The sequence below is a fragment of the Coregonus clupeaformis genome, chromosome 8 (genome assembly GCF_020615455.1).
Source record: "Coregonus clupeaformis isolate EN_2021a chromosome 8, ASM2061545v1, whole genome shotgun sequence".
In the NCBI taxonomy this organism is placed as follows: Eukaryota; Metazoa; Chordata; class Actinopteri; order Salmoniformes; family Salmonidae; genus Coregonus; species Coregonus clupeaformis.
Window position 1 is genome coordinate 10,838,678 of NC_059199.1, and position 26,921 is coordinate 10,865,598.

The following is a 26,921-nucleotide window of genomic DNA, read 5'->3' on the forward strand; positions in this document are numbered from 1 at the left end:
ATGGATCCTGTCAAGGTTAAACGATGGCAGGTACCAGGGGGGATGGAGGGCGGTCTGGTGGCCTGGTCACTCAGTCTACCTGATCCCCAGAGAGAGGCCTAGGCCAGCACACAAGCTTGGGACTTGCCTAGGGTCTATGCCCAGGGATGGTGAGTGATGAGGAGGAAGATGGGAGGTAGGGCTGGAGGGTTGATGGATGAGGCAGGCTGACTGGGAGGCTGGCAGGGTCTGTGTGTGTCTTTAGGGAGATTGATGTGAGTAGTGGTAAGGGGTGCTAATGCAGACACATGGACACACTGTCATCTTCTCACACATCCAGATGAAGCAACACACTGAACACGTGTACACAGACTCACATAAACAGGTTAACCAGGTTTAACTCTATTTAGCATCTCCTCTTAATGTCACCCAATCTTTCACAATATCCACATCATTAATGTTGGTAACTATGGTGGTCTTGTATGTGTTAGTAGAGTGAATGTTAATAGATAGAATGTGCCGTAGGGACAAAAATATTATTTTCCGTATTTTTTCCTTTCGTTTTAGTTTCCAACTGCTCATTTTTTCCCAAGTCATAATTTTCAGTTGTTTTGCAGTCTTTCTTTTATATATATTTTTATTTATTTCACCTTTATTTAACCAGGTAAGCCAGTTGAGAACAAGTTCTCATTTACAACTGCGACCTGGCCAAGATAAAGCAAAGCAGTGCGATAAAAACAACAACAACACAGCGGGGTAAACAAAACATAAAGTCAAAAATACAACAGAAAATATATATATACAGTGTGTGCGAATGTAGTAAGTTATGGAGGTAAGGCAATACATAGGTATTTCCATGTCAGCCTCCCCAGTCATTGTAGAGAGAGTGTAGCAGGTATGTCTGCTGTCTGCTGAGTGAATATGTCACAAGTTGGAATTGAACGCTTATCCAATCATACCACACATATAAAGAAACCCACATTTGTGGGCACAGGGCACGCAATGGCATAGGCTTATTATCTGGTTTCTATTCTGAAGAACTCAAATAGACCTTCCATCATTTGTTTCATTTTAGCTTAAAAGTCAATCAGTGAGATTAAAGGATGAGGCTGTCTTTACTGGTTAAAGGGGCCCTCAGCCTGCAACAGCTCAGACTAAGTCTACCTGATCTATTCTGTAAATAGCATTGATATTGAAGACTAAATATGAGAGTTTTACTACGCTGAACAAAAATATAAACGTAACATGTAAAGTGTTGGTCCTATGTTTCATGAGCTGAAATAAGAGATCCCAGACATTTTCCATACGCACAAAAAGTTTATTTCTCTCAAACTTTGTGCACAAATTTGTTTAGGAATGTCCAACAGAGCGGTTGTCAGGGAATTGAATGTCCTTATCTCTGTACCATAAGCCGCCTCCAACGTCATTTTAGAGAATTTGGCAGTAAGTCCTTCCGGCTTATTCGTCTGGGGGGGGGGGGTCATTTTGTGGGGAAAAACGAATTCTGATTGACTGGGCCTGGCTCCCCAGTGGGTTGGTCTGGCTCCCAAGTGGCCCACCCATGGCAGCACCTCTGCCGAGTCATATGAAATCCATAAATTAGTGCCTAATTTATTTATTTCAATTGACTCATTTCCTTTTATGTAACTCAGTAAAATCTTGCCTTTTAATGAGTTTTTCACATATGCTGTTTTGATTAACCGTCTGGGCATTTCAATAAATTAGCCAGTCCATTTGTTAGCCAGACAGATTAAAACAAAAGTTAAACAATACTAAACAACAGAGAAAAACAGAACTCGAACACCCAGGTTTTGAGATTTTACTTCAGCGGTAGAAGTTAGATTTTTTGGGTGTTTTGGAGTGTATGCATTTTCCTCCATTGCTAGCTTGTCATCTCCCTACTACAGTTGTTGCTGATGTACACTACCGGTCAAAAGTTCTAGAACACACCTACTCATTCAAGGGTTTATCTTAGTTTTTATTATTTTCTACATCGTATAATAATAGTGAAGACATAAAAACTATGAAATAACACAAATGGAATCATGTAGTAACCAAAAAAGTGTTAAACAAATCAAAATATATTTTATATTTGAGATTCTTCAAATAGCCACCCTTTGCCTTGATGACAGCTTTGCACACTCTTGGCATTCTCTCAACCAGCTTCATGAGGTAGTCACCTGGAATGCATTTCAATTAACAGGTGTACCGTCTTAAAAGTTAATTTCTGGAATTTCTTTCCTTCTTAATGTGTTTGAGCCAATCAGTTGTGTTGTGACATGGTAGGGGGTGGGTATACAGAAGATAGCCCTATTTGGTAAAAGACCAAGTCCATATTATGGCAAGAACAGCTCAAATAAGCAAAAAGGAAACGACAGTCAATCATTATTTTAAGACATGAAGGTCAGTCAATTCGGAAAATGTCAAGAACTTTGAAAGTTTCTTCAAGTGCAGTCGCAAAAACCATCTTGCACTATGATGAAACAGGCTCTCATGAGGAACGCCACAGGAATGGAAGACCCAGAGTTACCTCTACTGCAGAGGATAAGTTCATTAGAGTTACCAGCCTCAGAAATTGCAGCAAAAATAAATGCTTCACAGAGTTCAAGTAACAGACACATCTCAACATCAACTGTTCAGAGGAGACTGTGTGAATCAGGCCTTCATGGTCGAATTGCTGCAAAGAAACCACTACTAAAGGACACCAATAAGAAGAAGAGACTTGCTTGGGCCAAGAAACACAAGCAATGGACATTAGACCGGTGGAAATGTGTTCTTTGATCTGGAGTCCAAATTTGAGATTTTTGTTTCCAACCGCTGTGTCTTTGTGAGACGCGGTGTGGGTGAACGGATGATCTCTGCATGTGTATTTCCCACCGTAAAGCATGGAGGAGGAGGTGTTATGGTGTGGGGGTGCTTTGCTGGTGACACTGTCTGTGATTTATTTAGAATTCAAGGCACACTTAATAAGCATGGCTACCACAACATTCTGCAGCGATACGCCATCCCATCTGGTTTGGGCTTAGTGGGACTATCATTTATGTTCAACAGGACAATGACCCAACACACCTCCAGGCTGTGTAAGGGCTATTTTACCAAGAAGGAGAGTGATGTAGTGCTGCATCAGATGACCTGGCCTCCACAATCCAACCAAATTGAGATGGTTTGGGATGAGTCGGACCGCATAGTGAAGGAAAAGCAGCCAACAAGTGCTCAGCATATGTGGGAAGTCCTTCAAGACTGTTGGAAAAGCATTCCAGGTGAAGCTGGTTGAGAGAATCCCAAGAGTGTGCAAAGCTGTCATCAAGGCAAAGGTTGGCTATTTGAAGAATCTGAAATATATTTTGATTTGTTTAACACTTTTTTGGTTACTACATGATTCCATATGTGTTATTTCATAGTTTTGATGTCTTCACTATTATTCTACTATGTAGAAAATAGTACAAATAAAGAAAAACCCTTCAATGAGAAGGTGTTCTAAAACTTTTGACCGGTAGTGTAGCTGCTGTGTGTGAAATTCAATACGGTTTAGCGTTACCTCACCCCACCCCAAATGTAATGAAACAACCTTAAAATTCGTACATTTAGATTTTTACATCAACAAATAACATTACATTCATTGCATTTTCATCTCTTATTAAAATTAAATGAAACCAATAAATATAGTTACGCAATAAAATATATCTTTGGGGAAAAAAAGGTTCATTGTCCCCTACAATAATGTGTATTCTGGGGGTGTGTGTGTGTGTGTGTGTGGGGGGGGGGCTTTGAATACGACTCCTCTAAAAGTTGCACTCTCATTTTTCTCTCCCCAGGGTACCTGTATGTAACTTGTCTGATCCAGAACTGCTCAGACAAGATGGTGACGGCTCAGTTCCTGGGGAAGATCGACCACAATTCTCTCTCTGTCCAGGACGACTACATCTTTGTCAAGGTAGAGACAAATTTATAAAACCCTTTGTTGTTGTGAGATGTCTTCATGATTGTTTGGTTATAATGTGCCACAATGGTATAGACTACCTCCGTTGGCAGCTTGCTTGATTTTATTTCACCTGTATTTATCCAGGTTAGACTCATTGTGATAACATTTATTTTTCAAGAGAGACCTGGTCCAAGACAGCAGCAGGGGGGGGGAATGTTTCAGCCAAACAAAATACAGACGTAGACAGATACATTACAATTACATACAGAAACATGCAATCATAGATAAAATCAACCATATGTACCACCGCATAAAATCCTAATGACATCCTAATGATTGAAATTTCCCTCTCTTAATCTACACCCTTTGGCATTCAGATATAAAGAAATGGTTGCTTTAAGGACATTACACGCCATAGGATGGAGCTCCCATTGTCAATAGTAGGCCTAGCTATAGCTATAATAGTAGCTATAATAGTAATTATAGTAGTAGCTATACTGTAATAGTAGCTATAATAGTAGCTATAGTAGTAGCTATACTGTAATAGTAGCTATAATAGTAGCTTTAGTAGTAGCTATAGTAGTATCTATAATAGTAGCTATAATAGTAGCTATAATAGTAGCTATAGTAGTAGCTATACTGTAATAGTAGCTATAATAGTAGCTTTAGTAGTAGCTATAATAGTAGCCATACTGTAATAGTAGCTATAATAGTAGCTTTAGTAGTAGCTATAGTAGTAGCTATAATAGTAGCTTAGTGTAATAGTAGCTATAATAGTAGCTATACTGTAATAGTAGCTATAATAGTGGCTTTAGTAGTAGCTATAGTAGTATCTATAATAGTAGCTATACTGTAATAGTAGCTATAATAGTAGCTTTAGTAGTAGCTATAGTAGTAGCTATAATAGTAGCTTTAGTAGTAGCTATAGTAGTAGCTATACTGTAATAGTAGCTATAATAGTAGCTATAGTAGTAGCTATATTAGTAGCTATAATAGTAGCTTTAGTAGTAGCTATAGTAGTAGCTATACTGTAATAGTAGCTATAATAGTAGCTTTAGTAGTAGCTATAGTAGTATCTATAATAGTAGCTATAATAGTAGCTATATTAGTAGCTATAATAGTAGCGATAGTGTAATAGTATCTATAATAGTAGCTTTAGTAGTAGCTATAATAGTAGCTATAGTGTAATAGTATCTATAATAGTAGCTTTAGTAGTAGCTATAATAGTAGCTATACTGTAATAGTAGCTATAAAAGTAGCTTTAGTAGTAACTATACTGTAATAGTAGCTATAATAGTAGCTTTAGTAGTAGCTATAATAGTAGCTATACTGTAATAGTAGCTATAATAGTATCTATAATAGTAGCTATAGTAGTAGCTACAATAGTAGCTATACTGTAATAGTATCTATAATAGTAGCTATTGTAGTAGCTATTGTCACGGTCGAGGTAAGGAGTAGACCAAGGCGCAGCGTGATGAACAAACATACTTTAATTAGTTAAAGCATCAAAATACAAAACAAAACACGACTCGTGACGTCCACGGTATCAATGACCGAACACGGAACAAAAACCCACAAACCCAAAGGGAAAAACATACAGTTTAAATATGGCTCCCAATCAGAGACAACCAGCCAACAGCTGACACTCGTTGCCTCTGATTGGGAGTCACTCAGGCAAAACATAGAAATCAACACAACAGAATACCAACATAGAAATACACACATAGAATGAACACACCCTGGCTCAACATAATGAGTCCCAGAGCCAGGGTGTGACAGTACCCCCCCCTAAAGGCGCGGACTGCGACCGCGCCTCAACTAAACAAAACAGGGGAGGGCTGGGCGGGCGTACCTCCTCGGCGGCGGCTCTGGCTCCGGCCTTGACCACCACCCTCCAATACACCCCCCATAGTGCCCCTGGTCCAGTCTGGCCCCGCCGGCTGGAGCAGGACTGGACTTAACAGGAGCGATCCTTACCAGGCTGACGACTCGCACCCCTGGCTTGGTGCGTGGAAGAGGGACGGGCCTTACCAGGCTGACGACTCGCACCCCTGGCTTGGTGCGTGGAGGAGGGACGGGCCTTACCAGGCTGACGACGCGCACCCCTGGCTTTGTGCGTGGAGGAGGAACGGGCCTTACCAGGCTGACGACTCGCACCCCTGGCTTGGTGCGTGGAAGAGGGACGGGCCTTACCAGGCTGACGACTCGCACCCCTGGCTTGGTGCGTGGAAGAGGGACGGGCCTTACCAGGCTGACTTCTCGCACCCCTGGCTTAGTGCGAGTGGCAGGAACAGGCCGGACCAGGCTGGCGACGCGCACCGTAGGTTTGGTGCGAGTGGCAGGAACAGGCCGGGTCGGGCTGGCGACGCGCACCGTAGACTTGGTGCGGGTGGCAGGAACAGGCCGGACCGGGCTGGCGACGCGCACCGTAGGTTTGGTGCGAGTGGCAGGAACAGGCCGGGTCGGGCTGGCGATGCGCACCGTAGACTTGGTGCGGGTGGCAGGAACAGGCCGGACCGGGCTGGCGACGCGCACCGTAGGTTTAGTGCGTGGAGCAGGGACAGGCCGGGCTGGGCTGTCGACGCACACCGTAGGCTTGGTGCGTGGAGCAGGGACAGGCCGGGCTGGGCTGTCGACGCACACCGTAGGCTTGGTGCGTGGAGCAGGGACAGGCCGGGCTGGGCTGTCGACGCACACCGTAGGCTTGGTGCGTGGAGCAGGGACAGGCCGGACTGGGCTGGCGACGCACACCGTAGGCTTGGTGCGTGGAGCAGGGACAGGCTGAACCGGGCTGTGGAGACGGATAGGAGGCCTGGAGTGAAGAGCGGCCACCACCCGTCCTGGCTGAATGCCTACCCTCACACACTCTGTGTGAGGCATCCGCACAGGGACGTACAGGGCGGTGTACCCCTGGCCTGGTGGCCTTCTGGATCCGCCCCCTTTTTCTCCTCCGTCAGCCCCGTCGTCCCATGCCGTGTGCCCCCCTAAAATTTTTCTGGGGTTGCCTCACGACCGTCCGACGACGACCCTGATCACGCCGTAGCTCCTCTCTACGGCGCGCCTCCACCGTCTCTTCTCCCGGCGCTTCCTCCCATGTCCAGCCCAAGAGCTGCCCCTGGACACGCTGCTTGGTCATTGGCGGGTGGGTTTTTCTGTCACGGTCGAGGTAAGGAGTAGACCAAGGCGCAGCGTGATGAACAAACATACTTTAATTAGTTAAAGCATCAAAATACAAAACAAAACACGACTCGTGACGTCCACGGTATCAATGACCGAACACGGAACAAAAACCCACAAACCCAAAGGGAAAAACATATAGTTTAAATATGGCTCCCAATCAGAGACAACCAGCCAACAGCTGACACTCGTTGCCTCTGATTGGGAGTCACTCAGGCAAAACATAGAAATCAACACAACAGAATACCAACATAGAAATACACACATAGAATGAACACACCCTGGCTCAACATAATGAGTCCCAGAGCCAGGGTGTGACAGCTATAATAGTAGCTATAGTGTAATAGTAGCTATGATAGTAGCTTTAGTAGTAGCTATAATAGTAGCTATATTGTAATAGTAGCTATAATAGCTATAATTGACAGATCCAAGATGGCGTAGTAGTGCAGTTCTGTTTTTGTCGTGTGTCTGTAAATAGCCTGTAAATACCCTGTTTTTTTGTATTTTTCGTACATATTTCCCTATCAGACTTTTCATCCTTCTACAAAATATACTTTCCTGCAACCCGCCTCACTCAATGTGGAACGGATTCTATTATTGACTTACCTTTTTATCTAGAATCTCCAGTTGAAACTAGCTAGCCAGCTAACTAGCTACCTGCTATTAGCCACAGTTAGCGGTATTTCACCCAGAACATTGGAATTTTTTTTCTGCGGGATTAATTTAATCACTGGACATTAATCACCGGATATTCGGCCAGTCTGCACAGCGCGTTATCGACCATATCAGTTTTTCTGCCGGAATCACTGAATCACTGGACCTTTAACTCCGGATTCATCGCTACCAGCTAGCTGCAACAAAATGGACGCTGTGGTCTGGCTAATCATCCTGAGCTAGGCCCATCTCCCGGCTATCTACCTCTCTGTCAACCGGATGGGACCACCTAGTGTTGACACGGAGCCCCGCCGATCCTACACGACTGGTCTGCCGACGAAATCGTCTGATGTGGTTACGACGTCGACCACGAAGATTCCATCTGCTAGCCCCGGCCCGCTAGCACACGCTAGCCGTGGCCTCTTACTCGCTAGTGCTTTAGCAGCCTCCGAACTATCCTATTGCTGTTCACCGGACCTTATGATAACTCAGCTATACAGCTGATGTCTGCTGGACTGTTCCTTTTTACGGTACTACATCCTGTTTATGTTTAGCCTCAGCCCAAACATGGTTAGCTTATTGTTGTTTCGGTTATTTCTAATTATACTATTTCACTGTAGATCCCCCAGCCCAGCTAAACCTGCCTTAGATAGCTCCTTTGTCCCACCCCCCATACACGCGGAGACCGACTCAATTGATGCCTCCAGTGATGCTATCTCTTTCATTGTTACCCAACGCTTAGGTTTACCTCCACTTTACTCATATCCTTCCATATCATTGTCTGTACATAATGCCCTGAATCTTTTCTACAACACCCGGAAATCTGCCCCCTTTATTCTATGTACCTAACGCACTAGAAGACCAGTTCTTAAAGCCTTTAGTCGTATCCTTATTCTAGTCCTCCTCTGTTCCTCTGGTGATGTAGAGGCTAACCCAGGCCCTGCAGCCCTCAGTATCACTCCTACTCCCCAGGCGCTATCATTTGCTGACTTCTGTAATCGCAAAAGTCTTGGTTTCTTGAACGTAAATATCAGAAGTCTACTTCCTAAGTTTGAGTTATTCACTGCGTTAGTACACTCTGCCAACCCTGATGTTCTAGCAGTGTCTGAATCCTGGCTCAGGAAGGCCACCAAAAATTCTGAAATGTCCATCCCCAACTATAACATTTTCTGTCTAGATAGAACTGCCAAAGGGGGTGGAGTTGCAATCTACTGTAGAGATAGCCTGCAGAGCTCTATCATACTATCCAGGTCTGTGCCCAAACAGTTTGAGCTTCTACTTCTAAAAATCCACCTTTCCAGAAATAAGTCTCTCACTGTTGCCGCTTGCTACAGACCCCCCTCAGCCCCCAGCTGTGCCCTGGACACCATATGTGAATTGATTGCCCCCCATTTATCCTCAGAGTTCGTACTGCTTGGTGACCTAAATTGGGATATGCTTAATACCCCGGCCATCCTACAATCCAAACTAGATGCCCTCAACCTCACGCAAATTATCAACGAACCTACCAGGTACAACCCTAAATCCGTAAACATGGGTACCCTCATAGATATCATCCTGACTAACATACCCTCTAAATACACCTCAGCCGTCTTCAACCAGGATCTCAGCGATCACTGCCTTATTGCCTGCGTCCGTAACGGGTACGCGGTCAAACGACCACCCCTCATCACTGTCAAACGCTCCCTAAAACACTTTAGCGAGCAGGCCTTCCTAATTGACCTGGCCCAGGTATCCTGGATGGATATAGATCTCATTCCGTCAGTAGAGGATGCCTGGTTGTTCCTCAAAAGTAATTTCCTCTCAATCTTAAATAAACATGCCCCATTCAAAAAATACAGAACTAAGAACCAATATAGCCCCTGGTTCTCCTCAGACTTGACTGCCCTTGACCAGCACAAAAACATCCTGTGGCGTACTGCATTAGCATCAAATAGCCCCCGCGATATGCAACTTTTCAGGGAAGTTAGGAACCAATATACACAAGCAGTCAGGAAAGCAAAGGCTAACTTTTTCAAACAAAAATTTGCATCCTGTAGCACTAACTCCAACAAGTTTTGGGACACTGTAAAGTCCATGGAGAATAAGAGCACCTCCTCCCAGCTGCCCACTGCACTGAGGCTAGGAAACACTATCACCACCGATAAATTTACAATAATCGAGAATTTCAACAAGCATTTTGCTACAGCTGGCCATGCTTTCCATCTGGCTACCACTACCCCGGCCACCAACGCTGCACCCTCCGCTGCAACTTGCCCATGCCCCCCCCGCTTCTCCTTCACACAAATTCAGACAGCTGATGTTTTGAAAGCGCTGCAAAATCTGGACCCCTACAAATCAGCTGGGCTAGACAATCTGGACCCTTTCTTTCTAAAACTAGCCGCCGAAATTGTCGCAACCCCTATTACTAGTCTGTTCAACCTCTCTTTCATAACGTCTGAGATCCCCAGAGATTGGAAAGCTGCCGCGGTCATCCCCCTCTTCAAAGGGGGTGACACTCTAGATCCAAACTTCTACAGACCTATATCCATCCTGCCCTGCCTTTCGAAAGTATTTGAAAGCCAAGTTAACAAACAGATCACCGACCATTTCGAATACCACCGTACCTTCTCCGCTATGCAATCCGGTTTCCGAGCTGGTCATGGGTGCACTTCAGCCACGCTCAAGGTCCTAAACGATATTATAACCGCGATTGATAATAGACAGTACTGTGCAGCCGTCTTCATCGACCTGGCCAAGGCTTTCGACTCTGTCAACCACCGCATTCTTATTGGCAGACTAAATAGCCTTGGTTTCTCAAATGACTGCCTCGCCTGGTTCACCAACTACTTCTCAGATAGAGTTCAGTGTGTCAAATCGGAGGGCCTGTTGTCTGGACCTATGGCAGTCTCTATGGGGGTGCCACAGGGTTCAATTCTTGGGCCGACACTTTTCTCCGTGTATATCAATGATGTCGCTCTTGCTGCTGGTGACTCTCAGATCCACCTCTACGCAGACGACACCATTTTGTATACATCTGGCCCTTCATTGGACACTGTGTTAACAAACCTCCAAACGAGCTTCAATGCCATACAACACTCCTTCAGTAGCCTCCAACTGCTCTTAAACACTAGTAAAACTAAATGCATGCTTTTCAATCGAACGCTGCTGGCACCCGCCCACCCGACTAGAATCACCACTCTCGACGGGTCTGACCTAGAGTATGTGGACAACTACAAATACCTAGGTGTCTGGTTAGACTGTAAACTCTCCTTCCAGACTCACATAAAGAATCTCCAATCCAAAGTTAAATCTAGAATCGGCTTCCTATTTCGCAACAAAGCCTCCTTCACTCATGCTGCCAAACATGCCCTCGTAAAACTGACTATCCTACCGATCCTTGACTTCGGCGATGTCATTTACAAAATAGCCTCCAACACTCTACTCAGCAAATTGGATGTAGTCTATCACAGTGCCATCCGTTTTGTCTCCAAAGCCCCATACACTACCCACCACTGTGACCTGTACGCTCTTGTTGGCTGGTCCTCACTACATGTTCGTCGTCAAACCCACTGGCTCCAGGCCATCTATAAATCACTGCTAGGCAAATCCCCGCCTTATCTTAGCTCATTGGTCACCATAGCAGTACCCACCCGTAGTCTGCGCTCCAGCAGGTATATCTCACTGGTCATTCCCAAAGCCAACACCTCCTTTGGCCGCCATTCCTTCCAGTTCTCTGCTGCCAATGACTGGAACGAATTGCAAAAATCTCTGAAGCTGGAGACTCTTATCTCCCTCACTAACTTTAAGCATCAGTTGTCAGAGCACCTTACCGATCACTGCACCTGTACACAGCCCATCTGAAATTAGCCCACCCAACTACCTCATCCCTATATTGTTATTTATTTTGCTCTTTTGCACCCCAGTATCTCTATTTGCACATAATCTCTTGCACATCTAGCATTCCAGTGTTAATACTATTGTAATTATTTTGCCCTATAGCCTATTTATTGCCTTACCTCCATAACTTGCTACATTTGCACACACTGTATATATATTTTCTGTTGTATTTTGACTTTATGTTTTTTTACCCCATATGTAACTCTGTGTTGTTTTCATTGCACTGCTTTGCTTTATCTTAGCCAGGTCGCAGTTGTAAATGAGAACCTGTTCTCAACTGGCTTACCTGGTTAAATAAAGGTGAAATAAAAATAATTAAAAAATAATAGTATCTATAATAGTAGCTATAGTAGTATCTATAATAGTAGCTATAGTAGTAGCTATAATAGTAGCTATAGTGTAATATTATCTATAATAGTAGCTATAGTAGTAGCTATACTGTAATAGTAGCTATAATAGTAGCTTTAGTAGTAGCTATAGTAGTAGCTATAATAGTAGCTATACTGTAATATTAGCTATAATAGTAGCTTTAGTAGTATCTATAGTAGTAGCTATAATAGTAGCTATAGTGTAATATTAGCTATAATAGTAGCTATAGTAGTATCTATAATAGTAGCTTTAGTAGTAGCTATAATAGTAGCTATACTGTAATAGTAGCTCTAGTTGTAGCTATAGTAGTAGCTATAATACTAGTTATAGTAGTAAATATAATAGTAGCTATAGTAGTAGCTAAAATAGTACATATAGTAGTAACTATAATAGTAGCTATAGTGTAATAGTAGCTATAATAGTAGCTTTAGTAGTAGCTATAATAGTAGCTATACTGTAATAGTAGCTATAATAGTAGCTTTAGTAGTAGCTATAGTAGTAGCTATAATAGTAGCTATACTGTAATAGTAGCTATATTAGTAGCTTTAGTAGTAGCTATAGTAGTAGCTATAATAGTAGCTATAGTGTAATAGTATATATAATAGTAGCTATAGTGGTAACTATAATAGTAGCTATAGTAGTATCTATAATAGTAGCTATAGTAGTATCTATAATAGTAGCTATAGTAGTAGCTATAATAGTAGCTATAGTAGTAACTATAATAGTAGCTATAGTAGTAGCTATAGTAGTATCTATAATAGTAGCTATAGTAGTAACTATAATAGTAGCTATAGTAGTAGCTATAATAGTAGCTATAGTAGTAGCTATAATAGTAGCTATAGTAATAGCTATAATAGTAGCTATAGTAGTAACTATAATAGTAGCTATAGTAGTATCTATAGTAGTATCTATAATAGTAGCTATAGTAGTAACTATAATAGTAGCTATAGTAGTAGCTATAATAGTAGCTATAGTAGTAACTATAATAGTAGCTATAGTAGTATCTATAATAGTAGCTATAGTAGTATCTATAGTAGCTACAGCTACCAGCTTATCCTGTGATAAGACCAGACACTATGGGGAGTGGAGAGAGAGAGAGAGAGAGAGAGAGAGAGAGAGAGAGAGAGAGAGAGAGAGAGAGAGAGAGAGAGAGAGAGAGAGAGAGAGAGAGAGAGAGAGAGAGAGAGAGGAGAGAGAGAGGGAGAGAGAGAGAGAGAGAGAGAGAGAGAGAGAGAGAGAGAGAGAGAGAGAGAGAGAGAGAGAGAGCATATCTTTTTTTTTTTTTTTTACAAAAATGTTACTCAATCCGAGTGTGTGAGAGAAATTGGGAGAGGGAGAGAGAGTGGAGGAGACAGAGAGAGTGCATTTAAAAATTTCATTTAGTGTGGAGGCCCATGCAGGGTCAGTATCAACAAAAGATTGGACTATTATCCCCAGGGGGACACAGCCATTCCTCAAAACACACACACACACACACACACAGACACAGACACAGACACAGACACACACAGATATGCATAGACACACGCAACTGTGTACACACACACACACTAGTGAAATGACAGCTGCTCAAGCCAGTGGTACAGTGCATTCGGAAAGTATTCAGACGCCATGACTTTTTCCACATTTTGTTATGTTAAAGCCTTATTCTAAAAAAAATCTTAAATTGTTTGTTTTTTTCCCTCTTCAATCTACACACAATACCCCATAAGCACAAAGCAAAAACAGCTCTTAGAAATGTTTGTACATTCATAAAAAAAATACCAAACTTAAATATCACTTTTACATAAGTCAGTACCCTTCCCCACATCTGTGCCTCGACACAATCCTGTCTCGGAGCTCTACGGACAATTCCTTCGACCTCATGGCTTGGTTTTTGCTCTGACATGCACTTTCAACTTATATAGATAGGTGTGTGCCTTTCCAAATATGTCCAATCAATTGGATTTACCACAGGTGGACTTCAATGAAGTTGTAGAAACATCTCAAGGATGATCAATGGAATTCGAGTCTCATAGCAAAGGGTCTGAATACTTATGTAAATAAGGTACAGTTGAAGTCAGAAGTTTACATACACTTAGGTTGGAGTCATTAAAACTAGTTTTTAAACCACTCCACAAATTTCTTGTTAACAAACTATAGTTTTGGCAAGTCGGTTAGGACATCTACTTTGCGCATGACACAAGTAATTTTTCCAACAATTGTTTACAGACAGATTATTTCACTTATAATTCACTATATCACAATTCCAGTGGGTCAGACGTTTACATACACTAAGTTGACTGTGCCTTTAAACAGCTTGGAAAATTCCAGAAAAAATTGGTCATGGCTTTAGAAGCTTCTGATAGGCTGATTGACATCATTTGAGTCAATTGGAGGTGTACCTGTCGATGTACTTCAAACTCAGTGCCTCTTTGCTTGACATCATCGGAAAATCAAAAGAATTCAGCCAAGACATCAGAAATAAAATTGTAGACCTCCACAAGTCTGGTTCATCCTTGGGAGCAATTTCCAAACGCCTGAAGGTACCATGTTCATCTGTACAAACAATAGTACGCAAGTATAAACACCATGGGACCACGCAGCCATCATTTCGCTCAGGAAGGAGACGCATTCTGTCTCCTAGAGATGAACGTACTTTGGTGCGAAAAGTGCAAATCAATCCCAGAACAACAGCAAAAGACCTTGTGAAGATGCTGGAGGAAACAGGTACAAAAGTATCTACATCCACAGTAAAACAAGTCCTATATCGACATAACATGAAAGGCCACTCAGCAAGGAAGAAGCCACTGCTCCAAAACCGCCATAAAAAAGCCAGACTACGGTTTGCAACTGCACATGGGGACAAGGATCATACTTTTTTGAGAAATGTCCTCTGGTCCGATGAAACAAAAATAGAACTGTTTGGCCATAATGACCATCGTTATGTTTGGAGGAAAAAGAGGGTGACTTGCAAGCCGAAGAACACCATCCCAACCGTGAAGCACGGGGGTGGCAGCATCATACTGTGGGGGTGCTTTGCTGCAGGAGGGACTGGTGCACTTCACAAAATAGGTGGCATCATGAGGAAGGAATATTATGTGGATAAATTGAAAAAACATCTCAAGATATCAGTCAGGAAGTTAAACCTTGGTCGCAAATGGGTCTTCCAAATAGACAATGACCCCAAGCATACTTCCAAAGTTGTGGCAAAATGGCTTAAGGACAACAAAGTCAAGGTATTGGAAAGAAGAAAATAAAATAAAATAAATAAAAGCTAAAATAAATCATTCTCTCTACTATTATTCTGACATTCCACATTCTTAAAATAAAGTGGTGATCCTAACTGACCTAAGACAGGGAATTTTTACTAGGATTAAATGTCAGGAATTGTGAAAAACTGAGTTGAAATGTATTTGGCTAAGGTGTATGTAAACTTCCGACTTCAACTGTATATACACCTGTTCTGAAAGGCCCCAGAGTCTGCAACACCACTAAGCAAGGGGCACCACCAAGAAAGCGGCACCATGAAGACCAAGGAGCTCTCTAAACAGGTCAGGGACAAAGTTGTGGAGAAGTACAGATCAGGGTTGGGTTATAAAATAATATCAGAAACTTTGAACATCCCACAGAACACCATTAAATCCATTATAAAAAAATTGAAAAAATATGGCACCACAACAAACCTGCCAAGAGAGGGCCGCCTACCAAAACTGACAGACCAGGCAAGGGCGATATTAATCAGAGAGGCAACAAAGAGACCAAAGATAACCCTGAAGGAGCTGCAAAGCTCCACAGCGGAGATTGGAGTATCTGTCCATAGGACCACTTTAAGCCGTACACTCCACAGAGTTGGGCTTTATGGAAGAGTGGCCAGAAAAAAGCCATTGCTTAAAGAAAAAAATAAGCAAACACGTTTGGTGTTCGCCAAAACGCATGTGGGAGACTCACCAAACATATGGAAGAAGGTACTCTGGTCAGATAAGACTAAATTGAGCTTTTTGGCCATCAAGGAAAATGCTATGTCTGGTCAAACCCAACATATCTCATCACCCCGAGGGGTTATGCACGCTCAAGTTTTCTGTATTATTTTCTTATTTCTTATTTGTTTCACCCCAAAAAATATATTGCATCTTCAAAGTGGTAGGCATGTTGTGTAAATCAAATGATACAAACCCCAAAAAAATCTATTTTAATTACAGGTTGTAAGGCAACAAAATAGGTAAAATGCCAAGGGGGGTGTCACGCCCTGGCTCTGGGGACTCTTAAATGTTGAGCCAGGGTGTGGATTTTCTATGTTATAGTTTTCTATGTTTTGTCCTAGATCGTTTAGATTCTATGTTGGCCAGGGTGGTTCCCAATCAGAGACAGCTGTAGCTCGTTGTCTCTGATTGGGAACCATACTTAGGCAGCCTGTTGGCACCAGTTAGGTTGTGGGATCTTGTTCCGTATGGTTTGTTGTATTACCTAGGACTTCACGTATCGTTTTGTTGTTTTGGTTCGTGTTGTGTACACCAATAAAGAATGTACGCCTATCACGCTGCGCCTTGGTCCGCTTCCTATAATGATCGTGACAGGGGGTGAATACTTTCGCAAGCCACTGTAACAAACAAAGGAGAAGAGAGAGACGAGCTCTGCAGAACACTGTACCTCAGCAGAGAGAAAGAGAGGAGAGAGAGAGAGAGAGAGAGAGAGAGAGAGGAGGGATAAAGAGAGGGGGAGAGAGAGAGAGAGAGAGAGAGAGTGCATGCAAATCCCAAAAGAATGCTGCTGGGTAATGATGAAGTCATGCTGTCTCATGCTGAGGTGGGATCAGCCAATCAGAGAGGACAAGCGTAAACATGTACGCATATCACGCTGCGCCTTGGTCTGACCCGTCCTTGAACGAGCGTGACAGACCAAGGCGCAGCGTGATATGCGTACATGTTTATTTAACTTATAAACACACGACAAAACAACAAACGAAACGAAACGTGAAGTCCAAAGGTTGAACAAACAACAAACCTTACACGGAACAAGATCCCACAACTAGACAGTGCCAATCGGCTGCCTAATTATGATCCCCAATCAGAGACAACGAGCGACAGCTGCCTCTGATTGGGAACCACACCGGCCAACATAGATCTATACATACTAGATACCCCACATAGAATATACACAACAAAGAATATACACACCCTGACTCAACATATACGAGTCCCCTGAGTCAGGGCGTGACAATACAGTGCATTCGGAAAGTATTCAGTCCCCTTGACTTTTCATCACATTCCCAGTCGGTCAGAAGTTTACATACACTCAATTAGTATTTGGTAGCATTGCCTTTAAATTGTTTAACTTGGGTCAAATGTTTCGGGTAGCCTTCCACAAGCTTCCCACAATAAGTTGGGTGAAATTTGGCCCATTCCTCCTGACAGAGCTGGTGTAACTGAGTCAGGTTTGTAGGCCTCCTTGCTAACACACGCTTTTTCAGTTCTGCCCACAAATGTTCTATAGGGTTGAGGTCACGGCTTTGTGATGGCCACTCCAATACCTTGACTTTGTTGTCCTTAAGCCATTTTGCCACAACTTTGGAAGTATGCTTGGGGTCATTGTCTATTTGGAAGACCCATTTGTGACCAAGCTTTAACTTCCTGACTGATATCTTGAGATGTTGCTTCAATATATCCACATAATTTTCCATCCTCATGATGCCATTATTTTGTGAATTGCACCAGTCCCTCCTGCAGCAAAGCAGCCCCACAGCATGATGCTGCCACCCCCATACTTCAGGGTTGGGATGGTGTTCTTCGGCTTGCAAGTTACCCCCTTTTTCCTCCAAACATATCGATGGTCATTATGGCCAAACAGTTTTATTTTTGTTTTGTTTCAGAGGACATTTCTCCAAAAAGTACGATCTTTGTCCCCATGTGCAGTTACAAACCGTAGTCTGGCTTTTTTATGGCAGTTTTGGAGCAGTGGCTTCTTCCTTGCTGAGCGACCTTTCAGGTTATGTCGATATAGAACTCGTTTTACTCCTTCCTGAGAGGTATGACGGCTGCTTGGTCCCATGGTGTTTATACTTGCGTACTATTGTTTGTACAGATGATCGTGGTACCTTCAGGCGTTTGGAAATTCCTCCCAAGGATGAACCAGACTTGTGGAGGTCTACCATTTTTTTTCTGAGGTTTGATTTTCCCATGATGTCAATCAAAGTGGCACTGAGTTTGAAGGTAGGCCTTGAAGTACATCCACAGGTACAATTGACTTAAAATTATGTCAATTAGCCTATCATGACATCATTTTCTGGAATTTTCCAAGCTGTTTAAAGGCACAGTCAACTTAGTGTATGTAAACTTCTGACCCACTGGAATTGTGATACAGTGAATTATAAGTGAAATAATCTGTCTGTAAACAATTGTTGGAAAAATTACTTGTGTAATGCACAAAGTAGATGTCCTAACCGACTTGCCAAAACTATAGTTTGTTAAAAACAAATGTGTTGAGTGGTTGAAAAACGAGTTTTAATGACTCCAACCTAGGTGTATGTAAACTTCTGACTTCAACTGTATACTGAGATCATGTGACAGATCATGTGACACTTAGATTGCACACAGGTGGACTTTATTTAACTAATTATGTGACTTCTGAAGGTAATTGGTTGCACCAGATCTTATTTAGGGGCTTCATAGCAAAGGGGGTGAATACATATGCACGCACCACTTTTCCGTTACTTATTTCTTATAATTTTTTGAAATGTTATTTATTTTCATTTCACTTCACCAATTTTGACTATTTTGTGTATGTCCATTACATGAAATCCAAATATAAATCAATTTAAATTACAGGTTGTAATGCAAGGGTGATTAATATTTTTACAAGGCACTGTATGACTCTGGGAATAACAGATGGTGAACTCCACAGTGTGGGCACCTCCTGTACACCTGTGGTGGTTAGGTTTCTGGTGTGCACCTTTTTTCTCACGTTGTCTCTCTCTCTCGCTTTCTCTCTTCTTTCTCCTATCTCTCATGCTCTCTGGTTTTCCTTTCAGAAGGGAGAAGTATAGTAGACCAGTCATAAGGAACATGGTATGTGCAGTGTGGTGTGAGAGACATGGAGTTAGTCATTGACATGGTGCGTTTCTCTCTCCCTCTCTGTCTGTTACCTAGGTGACCACAGGAAATCGCACCAAGCACTACGTCTCATATCGACGGAACGAGTTTGTCCAGATGAGGTTCCCTAAATACGCCCTACCAAAGGTACAGTACCTTGACATGGAACAGACCCCAGCCCTACACAATACAAGTGAAATATTTCCAATACCGTGTTATTATACTTAACATACATGCCATTGTAGTGAGGAAGTCACAGACTGAGGGGCATAATGTGTTGCTCTTCAAAACAGATGGGAACCTTTTTGTGGCTCAGGGGACGGTTTTAGCGTGTCGCTGGCTGAGTGTTATTGAAATGCTTTCCACCTCACTAGAGAGAAAAATAAACAGTCAATGTCGTTTGCACTAACATACACATACAAGACACCACACACACATTACTTAGATTCTACCCCACAGCACTTTGCGGGTCTTGTATTTGATTACTCATGGTTTCACTGAATGGTTGAAACAGAGGTTGTCTTGAGTATCATCCTGAGGGGATGAGAGTGAGAATTGGGAAGCAGATCCCTTTGATAAGGTGAGGCCATGGAGAGGTCTGCTGTATGTAGTCAGGATTTTCTACATTCTCACTATATAAAGTCTTAGCAGCTGATTGAGCAGATACATTATGTCAAGAGCAAGATAAAGAGCAGAGAGAGAGAGAGAGAGAGAGAGAGAGAGAGAGAGAGAGAGAGAGAGAGAGAGAGAGAGAGAGAGAGAGAGAGAGACAGAGAGAGACAGAGAGAGACAGAGAGAGACAGAGAGAGAGAGAGAGAGAGAGAGAGAGACAGACAGAGAGAGAAAGAGAGAGACAGAGAGAGAGAGAGAGAGAGAGAGAGAGAGAGAGAGAGAGAGAGAGAGAGAGAGAGAGAGAGAGAGAGAGAGAGAGAGAGAGAGAGAGAGAGAGAGAGAGAGAGAGAGAGAGAGAGAGAGAGAGAGAGAGAGAGAGAGAGAGAGAGAGAGAGAGAGAGAGAGAGAGAGAGAGAGAGAGAGATAATGGAGTAGAATAGGAACATGTTGTGGTTGCTGAGCTCCTTGTTTTCCACTATGAATTATTGAAAAGCTTTAAAAAAAATGCTAAACCAATCTGAGAGTGGAGTTAGGCCTCCTGAAGTTATGGATTAACAGCCACTGTCTACACTGTTTGTTTGGTAGTCTGAATAGCTGCTAGACTGTGAAATCATAAGGCGTTATTGTCCCTTTCTCTTCCAGTCGCTTTTTCTTTCTTTCGTTCTTTCTTTCTTTCTCTCATTTCCTCTCTCTTGTGCACTTTATCTCTTTCCTCCTTCTCTATCTAACCATCTCCATCGCTCTCTCAAATCAAATCAAATCAAATTGTATTTGTCAGATGCGCCGAACACAACAGGTGTAGACCTTACCGTGAAATGCTTACTTACAAGCCCTTAACCAACAATGCAGTGCAAGAAATAGAGTTAAGCAAATATTTACTAAATAAACTAAAGTTTAAAAAAAATATATATATATATAATCAAAAAGAAACACAAGAAAATGACACAACAATAACGAGGCTATATACAGGGGGTACCAGTACTGAGTCAATGTGCTGGGGTACAGGTTAGTCCAGGTAGTTTGTAAAGTGACTCAGTATATTCCCCTCTTTTAATTGTTTTCTCTTTTCATCTCTATCTCTATATTGACAAGCTTGGTGGTCAGTCAGCCTTTTCTCTTCCAGTCTCTGTTTCTCTCACTCTCTCTCTCTGTCTTTCTCTCTCTTCACACACAATCTAGTCCCTCCTATTATGTCTTTTCATCTGTCTCTACCCCCAGTTAGCCTCTGTGAGTGTGTCTTGAAGTGTGTCTCTATGGGGATGAATGGAAGGATACTGTCTGCTGTCTCTCTCTCTCTTTAGAAAGTCTGCTACGCTATACTCTCGGGTTCAAGACAAAGCCACACAGTGACAGCTGCACCAGAGTCTCATTCTCCCACACAAACATCAGCCAGGATGCTAACCGATTGAGGAGGTTTCTCCATTCAGCTATGCAAAGATACGCTTTGTTGTAATTTATGCTCATGCGGAAGTTTAATGAATTGTCAACAGTGTTCTCCCCCAGCCTTGAGAGAGAGAGAGAGAGAGAGAGTGTGAGTGAGTAAGTGAGGCTGAAAGACCCCCCATCCCATCATGTGTATCTTGACCACACACAGAGACAGATGCTACACTACCGGTCAAAGGTTTTAGAACACCTAATCATTCAAGGGTATTTCTTTATATTTACGATTCTCTACATTGTAGAGTAATAGTGAAGCCATCAAAACTATGAAATAACACATATGGAATCATGTAGTAACCAAAAAAGTGTTAAACAAATCAAAATATATTTTATATTTGAGATTCTTCAAATAGCCACCCTTTGCCTTGATGACAGCTTTGCACACTCTTGGGATTCTCTCAACCAGCTTCACCTGGAATGCTTTTCCAACAGTCTTGAAGGAGTTCCCACATATGCTGAGCACTTGTTGGCTGCTTTTCCTTCACTCTGCGGTCCGACTCATCCCAAACCTTCTCAATTTGGATGAGGTCGGGGGATTGTGGAGGCCAGGTCATCTGATGCAGCACTCCATCACTCTCCTTCTTGGTAAAATAGCCCTTACACATTCTGGAGGTGTGTTGGGTCATTGTCCTGTTGAAAAACAAATGATAGTCCCACTAAGCATAAACCAGATGGGATGGCGTATCGCTGCAGAATGCTTTTGGTAGCCATGCTTGTTAAGTGTGCCTTGAATTCTAAATAAATCACAGACAGTGTCACCAGCAAAGCACCCCCACACCATAACACCTCCTCCTCCATGCTTTACGTGGGAAATACACATGCGGAGATCATCCGTTCACCCACATCGCTTCTCACAAAGACACAGCAGTTGGAACCAAAAATCTCAAATTTGGAATCCAGACAGAAGGACAAATTACCAGTGGTCTAATGTCCATTGTTTCTTGGCTCAAGCAAGTCTCTTCTTCTTATTGGTGTCCTTTAGTAGTGGTTTCTTTGCAGCAATTTGACCATGAAGGCCTGATTCCCTCAGTCTCCTCTGAACAGTTGATGTTGATATGTGTCTGTTACTTGAACTCTGTGAAGCATTTATTTGGGCTACAATTTCTGGTAACTCTAATGAACTTATCCTCTGCAGCAGAAGTAACTCTGGGTCTTCCATTTCTGTGGCGGTCCTCATGAGAGCCTGTTTCATCATAGCGCTTGATGGTTTTTCAAATCAAATCAAATCAAATGTTATTCGTCACATACATGTGTTTAGCAGATGTTAATGTGGGTGTAGCGAAATGCTTGTGCTTCTAGCTCCGACAGTGCAGTAAGTGTGACTGCACTTGAAGAAACTTCAAGACTTCCTCATGAAGCTGGTTGAGAGAATGTGAAGAGTGTGTAAATCTGTCATCAAAGCAAAGCTATTGGAAGAATCTCAAATATAAAATATATTTAGATTTGTTTAACACTTTTTTGGTTACTACGTGATTCCATATGTGTTATTTCATAGTTTTGATGTCTTCACTATTATTCTACAATGTAGAAAATAGTCAAAATAAAGAAAAACCCTTGAATGAGTAGGTTTTCTAAAACTTTTGACCGGTAGTGTACACTACATCCCACATCTAATACTACATTCTCTATTCTGTTATTTTGTTTAGTCATCAGGGACCATAATGCACTACTTTGTTGTACTTTGAACCAGAAACAGTTTCCCTCCCGAAGGCACAACTCAACCTATAACTGTCAATCCCAACACATAGTATTCTGTCAACGCTAGCATAAGTACAATTTTTAAAAAGGCAAGATGAGATCATGACTCTCAACCGTTGTGTTCGCCGCTTCCTTTTGTGTGAATAATGCTAGCTATTCCAACAAATGACATCATACAGAGAAACATAGCACAGTAGGATTCTGCAACGTAATCCTTTGTTTTGGTGTGTGTTTGCACACCTGAGCACATATACAGGCTTATTTTAGCTATCTGACTTCCCAATCCACCCTAAGGATAATGCATGGTGTACTTGTTGGCAGCACGGTCAAACACATGTTGTTTGGCCACGGAAAGAGCTAGTTCATCAATGACCATAGTTTACCTCCAAAGCAACAAACAGGATGTGTACTATTGTGTATATATAGACTGCATATTGTATGGAGTGGTGTGTGTGTGTGAGCTGCTCGTACACAGCATATCTACATAACTCCACTGTCTCCCTCTCTGTCTGTATCCTATATATCTACATAACTCCACTCTCTCCCTCTCTGTCTATATCCTATATATCTACATAACTCCACTCTCTCCCTCTCTGTCTATATCCTATATACCTACATAACTCCACTCTCTGCCTCTCTGTCTGTATCCTATATATCTACATAACTCCACTCTCTCCCTCTCTGTCTATATCCTATATATCTACATAACTCCACTCTCTCCCTCTCTGTCTGTATCCTATATATCTACATAACTCCACTCTCTCCCTCTCTGTCTATATCCTATATACCTACATAACTCCACTCTCTCCCTCTCTGTCTGTATCCTATATATCTACATAACTCCACTCTCTCCCTCTCTGTCTATATCCTATATACCTACATAACTCCACTCTCTCCCTCTCTGTCTGTATCCTATATATCTACATAACTCCACTCTCTCCCTCTCTGTCTATATCCTATATATCTACATAACTCCACTCTCTCCCTCTCTGTCTATATCCTATATATCTACATAACTCCACTCTCTCCCTCTCTGTCTATATCCTATATATCTACATAACTCCACTCTCTCCCTCTCTGTCTGTAGTCACATAAACACACCTACTCACACATAGTCACATACACACACCTACTCACACGTAGTCACATAAAGAGACAAAACCTACTCAGACACACACAGTCACACACACACACACACACACACAAACACACACACACACCAACTATCCTCGATCTCCCTGATTGAAAATACTAGTGAATGCTTTCTGAGTTGGCTAGGGGTTGAGCTACATCCTTCCTACACCTGACTGTTACAGCCCTCAATTGGGCTCCCGAGTTGCGCAGCGGTCTAAGGCACTGCGTCTCAGCGGTCTAAGGCACTGCGTCTCAGTGCTTGAGGCGTCACTACGGACACCCCTGGTTCGATTCCAGGCTGTATCACAACCGGCCGTTATTGGGAGTCCCATAGGTCGGCTCACAATTGGCCCAGCGTCGTCCAGGTTTGGCCGGTGTATGCCATCATTGTAAATAAGAATTTGTTCTTAACTGACTTGCCTAGTTAAATAAAGGTAAAAAATAAATTTTATAAACTCAGCAGACTGTTACAACCCTCACTCAGCAGAGAGTGAAAGAGCACAACCCTGAGGAAATACTGTGTTCTATCTGTATCCCTCCCCTCCTTCACTATTGATGAATAAAATCCTGCCAGGGGGCACGTTACACGATGGCTGAGTGTTCGTTCACCCAAATTTACCATGACCCAGTTTGTGTTTTACCTCAAAGAAAAACATGCCAGCTATGTTTGCCAGTGCTTCCTTTTACAGTGCCGGAGAAACAAAACCAGCAGTATGTCCGCAGTCCAGGACTTTGTAAGGAAGTTGTTTGCGCCAGTTCTTTGCAGTAGCTTGCTGATTAACTGAACTAGAGTATGTCTACTATTAACAGACCCTACAACTCCTAATAGTGCAGTTAAGACATATTGGGCCGGCCCGGTTTCCCGGACACAGATTAAGCCTAGTCCGGGACTTGAAAGCATGCTTTATGGAGAATCTCAGTTGAAAATACTTTTTTTTACTCCACGACTAGGCTAAATATGTGTCTGGGAAACTGGCCCATTGAGTTGTCTCAGTGAGGTTGTAGAGTGTCAATGTGTGGAGGTGCTGCAGTGCCTTTCTCTGATAACTTCTCCTGAAGTTAATGTCTTTATCTGGTGTCCATCTCCAATGCCATGTTAATGTAATCACAGGGAATGCTGACTCAGGCTCCGTACCTCAGACACTCTGTTTCTAACTGACTGAAGAACTCATTTGCATAAGTATAGGAGACAGGTTATGACTGGGACATCTGGGTTTTTGTGACCCGCCGAAAGTGTTCTTGTACTCCTGTGTCGTTGGTTATTGGTTTGTGTCACCCTTGATATGAGGTTAATGAGTATGAGAATACTGCTGTCAAAGGTGTTGACTTTCTTGTTGGTTCTCTCTCTTGATGATCTCTCTCTATCTCTCTCTCTGTCTGTCTCCCTCTCGCTGGCGGTCTCTCTCTCTGTCTCTCACTGTCTCCTTCCCTTTTAGTTCATGAAAAGACTGATTTCAAATCAAAGTTGACTTAACTCATCTTCCCTTAACCCATCTACCCCCCCTCATCATTCTCCCCTCTCTCTCTCTCCCCATCCCTTCTTCCATCTCTCTCTCCCTCCCCAGGACGTCCACATAGTGAGTACTGATGAGAAGCAGGTGTTCCTGGCCTTGCAGGAGTGGTACCAGACAGACACCTACAACCTGTACCAGTCGGACCCGCAAGGAGTTTACTACTCCATGGTGTTGGAGAACGTCCGCAGCACCAAGCAGCCTGAGGAGAGCGTCCTTATAGACATCCTGGAGGTGAGTCCTGTGGTGCTCCTCTGTGGCTCAGCTGGTAAGAGCGCAGCTATTATAAACTGGTTAACAACTTCATTATAACAGTAAACAACACATTTGTTTCATACCCGTGGTATACAGTCTGATATACTACGGCTTTCAGCCAATCAGCATTCAGGACTCAAACCATCCAATTTATAATAAAATATATGTACTCGCTGTACTGTGTCACTTTCTGCTGAATGGTATAGGACGGGTGAGAGAAGAGGATCCTGCCCCCTAGCTGTATGACAGTGTCATTACACCCTGATCAATGAGAACGTGGTGGCGGTATGACACTTCATAGGTCGGTTAGGTTAGCACAGTTCATTTGATCTTGCTTATAAACTGCCTAGCTGTTTCCCTCCAAATCTTTACCTTGTGTGTTTGGGTGGGAGTTGTTACACACCTGATTTAATTAATTTGCATATGATTTATTCTCTTTCCTCTCTGCTAAACAGAGTGTATCGCTCATTTCCATAATGTTGTTCCCACGTACACGACTTCCGTCATTGCTATTCATTGCCAAGGTAACAGTGGGTAGGTGGTCCCACCTCCATGGCAGCGGAGAGCGATGTCTGGATCGCCTGTGGCTTTGAGTGGGTCTTAAGCTGTGGCTCAGTTGGTAGAGCATGCCACCAGGGTTGTGGGTTTGATTCCCACAGAGGAACAAGTATGAAAATAAAAAGTATAAAAATGCATGCACTCACTGCTGTAAATCACTCTGGATAAGAGCATCTGCTAAATGACTAAAAGGTGAATGTACTGTAAGCCTGCGTGGCTTCAAGACAGAAATCGTTTTTTAAAACACACTCACATTCTATGAGGAAAGGGTTGCAGCATAATGATGACGATCTATTTGTGTAATCCTGATTGTGACACCAGTGTTATACGTGCAAAAGATTCATTTAAGATTGAGAATACGTGGTACACCTCCCCAATTGGGTTTTGAAGTGCTTTTCCATTGTGCTATTGTAAGAAGTATACACACTCCTTGTGATGGAAAAACCACGGGTGAGATATATATTTTTCACTTTACATATCTTATTAGTTTCATGGTTAAGCCATCATTCGTCTTTTTTTGTCGCTAGGTTTGTTTTGACAATGTCTCCTGGCAGAGGGAAGTCAAACAGAGCGAGGGAAGAGTAAAGGAAGAGAGGAGGAAGTGTTAGGAGAGAGGAGGGGAGTCAGTTGTCCGTGAAGCCGAGGGCCAGCACTGCAGAAGTCATT

General features: G+C 42.7%; 1 protein-coding gene across 1 annotated transcript in view; it reads left to right on the forward strand.

Annotated features, from left to right (window-relative positions):
• The window catches only part of LOC121571085 (VPS10 domain-containing receptor SorCS2-like), a 362,777-nt gene that overhangs the window by 303,876 nt on the left and 31,980 nt on the right, over positions 1-26,921 (forward strand). Inside the window, exons 7-9 of the mRNA XM_041882340.2 lie at positions 3,795-3,913; positions 19,105-19,194; positions 25,497-25,676. Of these exons, the coding sequence (XP_041738274.2) occupies positions 3,795-3,913; positions 19,105-19,194; positions 25,497-25,676 (389 nt within the window). The remainder of the gene's footprint in view (positions 1-3,794; positions 3,914-19,104; positions 19,195-25,496; positions 25,677-26,921) is intronic.